Genomic DNA, 13,193 nt, shown 5'->3' with positions numbered 1-13,193 from the left:
GTGGACGAGAAGCTGGATATGTGTCAACAGCGTGCTCTTGTTGCCAAGAAGGCTAACGGCATTTTGGGCTGTATAAGTAGGGGCATTGCCAGCAGATCGAGGGACGTGATCGTTCCCCTTTATTCGACATTGGTGAGGCCTCATCTGGAATACTGTGTCCAGTTTTGGGCCCCACACTAAAGAAGGATGTGGAAAAATTGGAAAGAGTCCAGCGGAGGGCAACAAAAATGATTAGGGGTCTGGAGCACATGACTTATGAGGAGAGGCTGAGGGAACTGGGATTGTTTAGTCTCCAGAAGAGAAGAATGAGGGGGGATTTGATAGCAGCCTTCAACTACCTGAAGGGGGGTTCCAAAGAGGATGGAGCTCGGCTGTTCTCAGTGGTGGCAGACGACAGAACAAGGAGCAATGGTCTCAAGTTGCAGTGGGGGAGGTCCAGGTTGGATATCAGGAAAAACTATTTCACTAGGAGGGTGGTGAAACACTGGAATGCGTTACCTAGGGAGGTGGTGGAGTCTCCTTCCTTGGAGGTTTTTAAGGCCCGGCTTGACAAAGCCCTGGCTGGGATGATTTAGCTGGGAATTGGTCCTGCTTTGAGCAGGGGGTTGGACTAGATGACCTCTTGAGGTCCCTTCCAACTCTGATATTCTATGATTCTATGAAGCACTCCCATTCTTCAAATATGGTTGCTGACCCTCCAGGATTGTCTTGAAGTCTCCAGAAATTAAAGATTAATCTTTAATTAAAGATAATGGCATGTGATGAAACCTCCAGGAATTCATCCAACCAAAGTTGGCAACCCTACTTTCAAAGCCCTGGCCCTGCTGGCCCAGTAAATAAGAAATTAGACCCTGGAATGAAACACGGATCACAGGACCAACATCTTATCCCATAAGCTTTGTTTTACTGTGAAGGCTTTGGTCATCAGTAGGATAAATCTAGTTATTCAAAATAAAAAAAATATTTTGTATCTTGACATAAAGAAACAGGAGCCCCAGAGGACATTCTGAATTTCACTCTGTATTTTTCTGTAGTTAGTATCCTGTGCATAGATAGAGCAGATACAGCAAATATGTATGAGTAACAGTTTACAGAAATAATTAGTAATTAATGATACAATAATCCACTGTCTCAATAAGAACTACTTCTCTTTGCAGAAGACTGCATGATATAAAAATAATTATTTGCAGATAGATGGGTTTCCTTAAATATATCTTTATAACTAGAGATTTTATAAACTGAAGATGATGGTTCTGCAATGCATCAAGTTCAAACTTCTTTCTGTCATCCTTGACATCTTTCAGAACTCTGTTCCTCCCTCCCTTTCAACTCATTTCTTATGTTGCCCTCCCAACCCTGGCTCCAACAATGGTGCTAGCCTTGACTGTCTATTTGTCAGCCTCTTCCACAGCTGTTCTTGCTTTCTTCCACCTCTAGATTTACACATGGAATACCCTTCTGAACTAGTCCATAAAGCCATTATTTCATCCTTCTCCATATCCCTCCTTTAGATCCACTAGTATCATGAAGATTGCAATAACTGCTAACTAACAATGTCTAAGTTGTCTAGCAGTGGTAAAAAACTAATACTGAGTTAAAAAAACCTGAGGCCAGATTCTCAGCTACAGCCAATATCCGTTTGGCACAGCAGGACAAGGACATCTGTCAGGCAGCAGGTTCTGGATATTTGATTCTCTGTCCAGTTCCATCTCAGCCCTAACCCTGGACAGAGTAATTTGCCTAAGGAGCTGCTTTACACTATATTGTCTGACAGACATCCCCAAGGGACCATCCCCGACTAGGGATAGCTGGAGTACAGTGCACTTCAGCCATACTCCTCACTGCCCTCTACATTGGAGGCTGCAGGGAGGTGGTATGGAAATCAGCTATGCCAGCACTACGTGTTGAGGAATTCCCAAACTCCAGGGGAATCTTCAGCTGGCAAGATGGAGACAGTTTCTGCTACCTTTGTATAGAATGAGTAGTGTAATGTGATTAGAGCAGGTCTAAGAATCTGGTCCTATATTTTTTCCCTCCCACACAACACTTTGTACATGGTTTGTCATGTCAGAGTGTGAGCTTCCTGGGACACTTGGAAAGTGCCTAGTACATAGCAATATTTGGACTGTAGTGGAGCCCACTAAGTATAATATCACAATAACAGATGCAAGGGCCCTGTGTTTGGCCAGCCCTCGGTAGAGATGGGATATTCAGAGAGAGTATTGACCATCAAAACCAGTTAGAAAATATATGATTCATCGAGCCACCCAGCAGTAAAGAAATGATTCCTAACAAGGGAGTTTGCTGCATATAATGAAGCTCATCATGTCCTTGCTTGTTTGGTGGATGAAAACCTGGGACAAAACACCTCCAAAGAAAGGTGTTATCCAGAACAGCACATGCCTTGGGCTACCTCATCGTTTAGATTTAATACAGGCAAGAGATTAGTATAATGGTAAGGACAAGTATTGCCTTTTACCAACAAGAGCTTGAATGTGCCTTTCCAAGCTGCTAACAGAACCGGCCACACCTATAGCAAAAAAGACCTAACTTTATGGGAGTTACGTAGGTATTATTTCTAAATATTATTACTAGTGTTCTGAGTTCTGGGATGTTTCATTATTAATATGCATCTCCCTTGGGAAATTAGTGAGAGGACAATGACAATTAGCTACCTCTGTTGCTCTTTTAGGGGTAAATCCTCCCCTTAAATCGAGTCAAAGGAGGCTCCCTAGCAAAATAATTAGTGCAATTCTGCTGTGAGAAGAGAGGTGTTGAGACAGGAGGCCCATCCCTTGTGTGGTCTGGAATACCGATCTATAGGTGCTCAGTGTGCTTTCGCTGGCAGAGGATGATGGGTAAGGGGCAAGGGCAGCAGATAGGATTCATGTAACATGAATCCACTCATTTCCTCCATCACACAGGGCACTCAGGCATCATGCTGTCATGTGTGATATCAATGCCTAGAAAGATTAGAAAGGGGACACAAGGAGCAGAGTCTACTCCATCCATATAATGGCTCCATATAGAACATACAAATGGATTTCTATTTTCCTTCTGATTGGACATCCTTATCAGTATTGGGCCTCCAAGGCAGGCCCAGGTCCAGTGGGTTTGTGGTTTGAGAAGAACGTTCCACTTGTCTCTAAGACTTACTCTTCGGGGGAGGGGAAGAAACCTAGAGAATTAATTTGTGAGAAAGAATATACTACTGCAATGCAATTTGTGTCTCTGACTAATTTGAGTTACCAATTTCACTATTTTTCCTAGACATTTTTTCATTCACCATGCATACACATTTTATTCCCCTTGTATAGCAGAGAAGGGATTGGGCTGCAAACTTTGAATCCAGATCTCAGTTCTTGGGGATGTTCAAATGAAGAGTTCTGAGTTGGGCCCAGGGAAAGGGAAAAACTCCCTTTCTTTTGTAAATATGCATATAATTCAGCCATTATGACTCTACCAGTATTTTGCATGATCAGAGTGGAAGACTACCTAGAGTAGTCATGTGCTTAGATTCTACTGTGATGGCTGCTATAAAAAGTAAACCCCATAAATGATAAATAGACGTTATTCAGAAGGCAATTTCCCTTATGCTTAGAACAAGGTCTCAGATTTGACCTGTATGTTCAGGATCTAATACAGTAACTTGCGGGGCACTCTCAACTCTCATTCACTTCAACTGGACTTGAGGTGCTTTCTGCCTTTCAGACGATTGACACCACAAGATAAGGCCCTCACCGGAAGTTAGTGATCTCCATACAGACAATATAAAGACAACAAACTACAATTTTTGTCTTAGATTGTCTAGATTTTTATTAATTTATTAGGTTAAACTTATTCTTTAGACAAACTCATTCATTTTTAAACTGTAAAGGTATAAACACTAAATCTGGCTTTGCTTGGAAGGGAAGCACATTAACTCATTAGTTACATACCTAAAGGATAAATTGTTAGGTTAATATACTAACAATTTAGCAAAGGAATAAGGTAAATGACTTGAGATAAGCCTTATGTTATTAGATTGATCCCATTTCTTCATCTTGGCAAGCCCTCTGCTACCCAACATACTAGATACTACATAAATAAACCACACCTGAAAAAACTGCAGGAAACACTTTGTGCAAGTGCCAACATATAGCTGCATATTTTTTCAGGATGCCACACTTTGTATATAGTTTCTAAGATCATTTTAATATCTGTCATTCTGTTCATTAGTCAATCTAAAGAATATATATGTATATATATATGGCAGAAATATGATATTTTCAGAATGAATTTTTAAAAATGGTATCCTTTTGAGTTGGTGCAGTTTTTCCCTTTCAGTAAATCACTAACTTATCAATGATAATGCAATTAGTTAATTTAGAAGGAATCTGTATTTAAGAATTGGCAGAATATGTGTTTAAAAGGAAGGTAACAGAAGCAATGTGGTCTTGCTGGCAAGAGCTCAATTAATATTTGTTCAGTACTTTGAAACTTTACAGCACTAAGTCCTAACTAAAGGATTGATTCATCCTCACTGGCAAAGGTCTCGCAAACTGCACCCTTCTGCACCAGCAAGGGACACTGTTCCCCGGGAAGAGAGGTGCTGCTTGTACCTCCTCCCTCCCCCAGGGACTGGTCTAGGAAGATATCTTTAAACTGAAGATGCAGCTCCACAGGAGCCCAGCCACTGCAGAATGTCAAGGGCATATAATGAGTGCCCTGGCTCTGCCTCCTCACTACCACCACCACCCACTTTTCAGTCTACTAATCAGGCTTCAATACACGCAGAACCATTTTGTGTTTTATGAAATGTGGCATGAAAATTACATCTGCATATAGCAGAGGCATAAATATAAGCAGGCATTGTGGCATGATTGCTGAAAGTTCCAGAAGTTCCATAGATTTATCCTAGATAAAGCAGTATGGTAAAGACACAGTGCTATATTTTTCCATATCCTTTTTATGTTTTAATTTATTTATTGCTGCAGCTTCCCAGGAGGATTCAGATCAAAACATTCAAATTCACCAATGGGCACCGTCCTGTTTTTATTTTTGGATATGCCTCTCTCATACAAGCGGTCAATTGATGCTTTTATTTTTATCACTAGTGCTGGATTTTGAAGTGGGGGTTCCTTAAAGGTACAGCATAGGAGGAAAACATTAGCAGATGAATACAGTTAACATCCGAACTTTCCCACTTGTCCGGATGTAGTTTAACTTAATCTAATCTGACATAAAGTGACATGCTGGCAAACTGATGTGTTTCGCTATCCAAAGCGGACACGTTATTTTGACCAGAAAAAACTCACACATTTCTTGTGAACCCAGGAATGTTAATGTTAACAGCTTTTAAAAGTCCAGCCTTCTACTCCTTTGAGAGAAATATTATCCCTCATTAGCTCAACTGGATTTATTTTAATGTCTTCCCTTGCATCTGCACAAAGTGAGAGAAGGGAGGAATCTAACCAGGGAATAGACTCTTTAAACTTTACAAAGAAATAAAAGCCCTGTTTCAGGTGGATCTTCTCTATTTTGGGCACGGGTGAAAGGAACTTTCTCCTTGTAACAAAGCCAACCCCCTCCCCACCCCAAGCAATAGCACATACTTGCTGAACTGATTTCCCTAGCAATGATTTTAGCACAAAGATCTGATGTGATTTTCACATAAATTAACAAAGCTAAGAATTGTTCCCCCTTCCTCTTGTAAGTGACGATTAAAATATATTTTGGATAGTAAAGAGAAAAAGAAAAGCAAAATACAGAACTGTTAAAAGAATAACTGGAAAATATATTAAGAATATGATTCTTATCTCAATGTACTTGGGATTTACGTGTGTGAGCCAGCCACTTGTATTAATGGGTCATAAGAACTTAAAAACGGCAATACTGGGTTAGACCAAAGGTCCATCCAGACCAGTATCCTGTCTACTGACAGTGGCCAATGCCAGGTGCCCCAGAGGGAGTGAACCTAATGGGTAATGATCAAGCAATCTCTCTCCTGCCATCCATCTCCACCCTCTGACAGACAGAGGCGAGGTCTACACTACCCGCCTGAATCGGCGGGTAGAAATCGATTTCTCAGGGATCGAATTATCGCGTCTCGTCGGGACGCGACAATTGATCCCTGAATCGACGCACTTACTCCACCAGCAGAGGTAGGAGTAAGTGCTGTCAACTGGGAGCCGCGGAGGTCGATTTTGCCGCCGTCCTCACAGCGGGGTAAGTCGGCTCCGATACGTCGAATTCAGCTACGCTATTCACGTAGCTGAATTTGCGTATCTTAAATCGACACCCCCTCCCCCCCCCCGTAGTGAAGACCTGCCCAGAGGCTAGGGACACCATTCCTTACCCATCCTGGCTAATAGCCATTAATGGCCTTAACTTTCATGAATTTATCTAGTTCTCTTTTAAACCCTGTTATAGTCCTAGCCTTCACAACCTCTTCGGGAAAGGAGTTCCACAGGTTGACTGTGCTCTGTGTGAAGAAGAACCTGCTGCCCATTAATTTCATTTGGTGGCCCCTAGTTCTTATATTATGGGAACAAGTAAATAACTTTTTCTTATTCACTTTCTCCACACCACTCATGATTTTATATACCTCTATCATATCCCCCCTTACTCTCAAACTTGTGTCTCAAACTGAAAATATTGTGAATAAAAGAGCACTATACCAAATTTCTTGTAGGATAGGAAATGCTAAAATATTTTTCTGTACCACCCCAAATACATCTGTATCTCATTTTCTTCTATTCCTCTAACCACTGCCTAAGCACCACCCATGCAGCTCTTTTTAATACCATATTTGTGGCTTTCTCCCACTCTCAGATTTGTACATACTTTAATAGCCAACAAATACCACTACTGCTCTTTCTTCAGCTCTCTCCTAAAATTATTACTTCCACAACACCCATCAATATCAATTCATCAGATCAAGATGTGTGATTACAAAAAGATACATGTACTGCTTAGAGATTAGACTATCTACTGGCTCACTTGTCTTCTGGTACATTATGCATCTGAACATTATTGTCTGTGTAATTTAGAATATAAGATCCTTATGTCACATAACATATTTATAAGAACAGTTAAGTTTCTAAATCTCAAGAGTCAACTTTTCTGGTGGTCCTGTGGCACCTTTGAGACTAACAGAAGTACTGGGAGCATAAGCTTTCGTGGGTAAGAACCTCACTTTCTTCAGATGAAGAAGTGAGGCTCTTACCCACGAAAGCTTATGCTCCCAGTACTTCTGTTAGTCTCAAAGGTGCCACAGGACCCTCTGTTGCTTTTTACAGATTCAGACTAACACGGCTACCCCTCTGATACTTAACTTTTCTGGCAATACTGTCAAGTTACTTTGCATATTTACTAGGATGTTTTACTCATGCATATTATTTTTATTCTAAAACTTTCATTAAGAAGTGGCTAATTAAACTTGGTACTTTAAAGAGTTCAGGATAATGAGAAATGTAAATAGACAATAAACAAAACATGCCCCAAATCATGTAATATATTATATGAATTTTTCAGCTTTTTGAGGTCTTATATCTTTAGGAATCTCACTGGAGTCCTCTTTAAGTGAAATTCTATTATGCAAAAGCACAATTGCACTATTTACAAAGAAATTTAAAGCAAAAGTTAAGATCTAAACTACATTAACTGCAAACTTTTAGCTGTTTTCACGCGTGGATTTGAAATAAGTGAAAAGAAGAGTAGTCTTTATAAATATTCAAATTAAAGAGAGTGCTTTAATGCTTTAAGTAAAAATACTATGCAGCACACTACAAAGCAGATTAGAGAAGCTTTTCTACCATGATAAGAATTTATTGCTGTATAATATAGGGCCATATCCTAGTAATCAGGTATTTAATGGGATGTTTGCAATTTTCTCCCAACATATTAAAAAAGAAGCAAAAGGAAGTTCCATGGCCTGTGTTATACAGAAGGTGAGACTTGATCCTAGTGGTCCTTTCTAATGTCGGAATCTATAAACCTATGAAAAAGAAGTGCTTTAGGCTGCTTAAGAATCTGCTTTAAAAATACTTTTCTTTTTTTTCTCCCTCTAGGTTATGCGAATTCATACAATTGCCTAAGCTGGCCTCTAGATGGTACAAAAGAATCTACATCTAGGAATCTCTTTTCTGATATACATGTGAAGATTTATATTCCCTGCACCATATAGCTACTTAGATCATCCTCCTAAAGTCAGCAATCCCAACATTACAAAATGTAGTTGTGCAATAAATAAAATGTCGAAAAATATAAGTGCCAGAAACTGAACGTAACGTGCCAATGTACTTAATGTACCAACTATTGTATGAAAACAGATACATATACAGTTGTGAGACTCTATTTTTCAATTGTTTTAACGAAATGGTTTAAGACAAAAAATGATTAATTCTGCCTCATCAAGTGTTCTTTCATTTTCAATTTAAAATAGCTGAAAGTAACATGAAACTTACTATAGACAACATGAAAATTAAAGAGTTAGATTTAATTGAATTCAATTAAATATAATGGCCATAAGCATTATTTATCATAAAGGCAATCTGAAGTCACAACCCAGTGGAACACGTACTAATGAATAAAATACTTTCATGATTTCATATCCTTTCCATTTTTTAAAAAAGATTTTCTCTTGTATGTTTTACATCCAATAGCTATTTATTACAGAGGTGCTGTGTGGAAACTTCAGACACCAGCATGTTACATTTTGATCCAAGCGTCCAGGCTGCATGTATGAGCATAGAACTGCTGTGTGGTGTATAAGCACAGGATATACCTCTATATTATTGAAGGTAAGGAAGGTTCATGCAATTTGCCTAATATTATGCAAAGCAGGCATGATCCTCAACCTCCTGGCAAGTTGTCAAAGTAGCCCTCAGTTCAAAGTAAGTGCATTGACAATGACAATAATGTACGTACACTCTCTACCAATCAAGAGGTAGTAATGTTGTATTTGATATCTTCTTGTCTCCACTGCCACAAACGTGTGTGCATGTTCCGGGTGATGTACTGCCAATTCCCTTAGTCCGTGGGTCATTCTATCTTCTGGGTTTCTCTTATCTTTTTAGCCTGAGAACCCCTCTCTTTCCCACTGTGGATTACTCCTGCCTAAAAAGGCACATTGTTGTCATCTCTCACACAGAGAAGCCTCTAAGGCCAATCAAATTTACTTCATGCTTTGACTCTCAAAGACTGAACATGGATTTTCCTGACATTACACTATTTTCCTAAAACTATGTTAAATTATTTGTAATGTGGAAGAGCAATTGCAACAACATCTGTCAGCAGAAAAGTGCAGCACTTGTCTATAATTAAATAATGTAGATAGGTCTCTTACCTTGCATAGTAGTCCTTTGGGGGAACAACTTCCTGAAAGAATTGTAACTGGTACAGATAAAGTCCGATCAAGTGCCCCGCACTGTATATAGCCATTAATACACACAGACAGCTGAATATCAGCGGATCAAATGCTAGGCAACAGGACCACCATGTACACAGCCCCAAAAATACAAAGAAATACACAGCTGACGTCAAAGATGGCAACATCATGCCTGCAAAAACAAATATTGAGGATACTTTGAGAATATTAGCATTAAAAACATTTATTAATCCTAAAACATTATGTAGTTTATCAAAACAATTTCAAAATAACATTTCTGTTTTGATAGTTTTTACTTATTATAGGTAACATCTCAGACCACTATTAACTGAAAAATGCCATAAAACATATATAGATATATATATTTCATTTTGCTTACTCAATGAAAAACACTTGGTATGTAGCTAGGTTTAGAAGGATTAGATTTAAATTAGTAAATGTTGACTTCATACTGATGAAAAAATGTTTCCATCAGTACTAATAGAAATTTACAGATAGACAAAGTAAGAAAAATGCTGCTTGATAACTTCTTAGAGTTTGATGTATTTTGACATGTGATGTTGACAATTTGTGTTTAATGGTTATAAAGCTTTAACTTTTTGAATCTCAACATCTACTGTAATTAAAGAATTATGAAATCAAATTCTGCCATGCCTATATATAGTCAATTTCAATATTTCCTCTGAGTACTTCTTGTTCCTAGTTTGTACAGATCTTTTCCACAGGAGAAGAGGAGAGAAAAACAAGAATTTGTGTTCATAAACCCCCAAACCAGCAGGGAGACGCAGAGGTAGGTGCTGTACCTGAAAGTACTTTTAACTTCTTTAAAAAATATATTAGATTTCAAGTTGATTACATTTCTGTAAAATAATCGGTAGGATAATAAAATACTATGAGTAATGAATATGGTGTGAAAGTTTCACTTGTAATCATTGAATTTATATTACTAGAAATTTGTGTCCCAGTCAGTGAGATACTGTGTAAACTGGAAATAAAAGAGCATCTACAATATATCCGGTACATGTGGTCTATGTAAGTGCCAAATATGGATGAAAAGTAATCCAATTTATACCTCATAAATATTTGTAATACTTAGTGTATACCCAGGGCTTTCTTGTATCCCATGTAGATTTTCTTTTACACACTTAAACAACATTTCATTTGTGAAGTTGCTATTTTCACTCTCATGAAATGTCTACTGTACCCTGGAGGGGGATTTGAGGAGGTGGGGATGGGGAGATGTTCATATCTAAGACACAGGAAACTGGAGGAAACAACCCAAGGAAGAATCTTTGATCCTACATAATGGGCCAAAGACATCGCCAAAGCAATCCACTGAAGTCAATGGAATCATACTAGGGATGAATCCGGCCCATTTTGCTTCAAAAATCTTGACAATTGCATACTTGAATGGAAGGTGGATAGATCCCAAGAGATCTGGGGCTCATTCATCTGAGTCTGGGTAGTCATCCCACAGCAAAGTGGCCTGCTGTCCCTCAGAAGGACCCATGCCTTGGTGCAGTGGGTCTCAAACTTTTGTACTGGTGACCCCTTTTACGTAGAAAGCCTCTTAGTGTGACCCCTCCTTATAAATTAAAAATACTTTTTATATATTTAACACCATTATAAAAGCTGAAGGCAAAGCGAGGTTTGGGGTGGAGGTTGACAGCTTGCGACCCCCCCCATGTAAGAACCTTGGGTCCCCCTGAGGGATCCCAACCAGTAGCGTAGCTAGGGGGGGAGTGGGGCAGCAGCCGCTCCCGCACCGAGCACAAGTGGCACCTTTTTAATTTTACTCACCCAGGAGCGGGGGAAAAAAAAAGGCGCCACCCACTGCGGTGCTTTTACTGACGGGGCGGCGCTCCAGGTGTCTTCAGCGGCACTGAAACTTCATCACCAAAATGCCACCAAAGACCTGCGGAGTGAGTGAAGGTCCTGCTGCCGAGGTGCCGCCGAAGACCCAGACCGCTGCCCCGTCAGTAAAAGCGCCGCAGTGCGTGGTGTCTTTTTTTTTTTTGCTCCCCCTCGTCCCTCCATCTGGCTATGCCAGTGATCCCAACCCCCAGATTGAGAACCCCTGCCTTGGTGGATGCAGCTTTAAACTGTGTTTGGAACCCTACCATCAGACAGAAGCCACCTGATTAATCAATGCATTCTCCTGCCAGCGTGCTCTCCTGGCCAGCTCCACCCATCACTCTTGAGCGATGATGTCTTCCTTTCAGCTCCCAAGCTGAGTCGGGTTGTGAACTCTTTACACTGATGAAAATCCCCACTTCCTGTTGTGTTTCAGCTGACAGGGGTCTTTCATCCTGGGTTATGTTAGCACAAGCTAACATAAACCTGGGGTGCCTGCAGCCCTTCACTGCTAAGGTGTAGGATACACAGTATTGTCCATACTAAAATTAGCTTTATATACCTGTGCTAAAAGAACCTTCCACTAACAGTAAATTGGTCTGTGTTGTATTAGCATCATCACAGGCTTGTATGTGGTACTTTAGGCCAAGCTATTGTCTCTCCTCCAGTATATAATCTGCAAGGGGGTATATACCATTTTAAAGATTCATATATTTAAAGGTCAGAAGGTTCCCTTATGATCATCTAGTCTGATCTCGTGCATAACACACGCCATAGAAACTCATCCAGTAAATCTGCATCAAGCTTATAACACTGTTCTTTCTTTTAAATAGATATTTAGTCTTGATTTAAAGTCTTCAGTGATGGAGAATCTACCACATTCATAGGTAAGTTATTCCAATTGCTCATTGCCCTTGCTGTTAAAAAACTGCACCTTTTTCTAGCCTGAAGTTGTCTAGTTTTAGTTTGCAACCATTGGATCTCATTATGCCTTTTTCTGCTAGATTAAAAAAATATCTACTATCAGAAAAAAAAACTTTTCCCTTGGCAGGTACTTTCAGACTGTGATCAATCACCTTTTAACCTCCCTCCCTCCCCCCCAACTAAACAGATTGAGCGTCTTAAATCTCGCACTATAAGACATCTTTTCCAGACCTCAAATCATTCTTATAGCTCTTTTCTGAGTTCTTTTCAATTTTTCAACACCCTTTTTGAAGTGCAGACACCAGAACTGGACAGTGCTACACTAAAGTTCTCACTAATTCCAAACACCGAAGGAATATCACCTCTGAACGCCTCTTTTATATTCTTTGCTTATATATCCATAGAATGCATTTGCCCTCTTAGCTAAAGCATCACATTGGAAACTCATGTTCATTTGGTTATCTACAATGAACCTTAAGTCCTCTTCTGTGTCATTGCATTCCAAGATATTGTCTCACATCTTTTAGGTGTGACCTACATTCTATGCTCCTAGATTTGGCTCCATTAAAATGCATAATATCCAAATAAGCCCACTTTGCCAAGTGATCCAGATTGGTCTGCGTAACTCACCTGTCCCCATCACTATTTACCACTTCACCATTCTTTGTGAATCTTCTGCAACTTTTTCACCAAAAATGTTATACTTTATTCTGTTTTATTCTTTGATAAAGACATTGAATAGCATTGGGAGTACAGTCTCCTGCAGCACCCCACTAGAAACACCCCCCTAGGATGATGTTTCCTCATTTACAATTACTTTTCATGATCCATCAGCTAACCAGTTTTTAATCCATTTAATATGGATTACATTAATTTTATATAGTTCTTTTTATTAATCAGAATGTCATGCAGGAGTATGTTGAATGCCTTACAGAAGTCTAAGTATATTATGTCATCACAGTTACCTTTATCAACCGATTTCGTAATTTCATAAAAAAAATCAAATTTGAACAATTTTTATTACGGAATGTATAACAAACCAGTA

General features: G+C 39.4%; 1 protein-coding gene across 7 annotated transcripts in view; it reads right to left on the bottom strand.

The window, feature by feature from the left end:
• Positions 1 to 13,193, bottom strand: part of PIEZO2 (piezo type mechanosensitive ion channel component 2) — a 425,559-nt gene that overhangs the window by 149,289 nt on the left and 263,077 nt on the right. For all 7 annotated transcript variants that reach the window (XM_065582029.1, XM_065582034.1, XM_065582028.1 and 4 more), the window contains exon 7: positions 9,329 to 9,542. In XM_065582029.1, the coding sequence (XP_065438101.1) occupies positions 9,329 to 9,542 (214 nt within the window). The remainder of the gene's footprint in view (positions 1 to 9,328; positions 9,543 to 13,193) is intronic.

This window comes from Chrysemys picta, chromosome 2 (assembly GCF_011386835.1).
Source record: "Chrysemys picta bellii isolate R12L10 chromosome 2, ASM1138683v2, whole genome shotgun sequence".
Lineage (NCBI taxonomy): Eukaryota > Metazoa > Chordata > Testudines > Emydidae > Chrysemys > Chrysemys picta.
The sequence above is the reverse complement of the archived record's forward strand: the minus strand, read 5'-3'. Positions and strand labels throughout refer to the sequence as shown.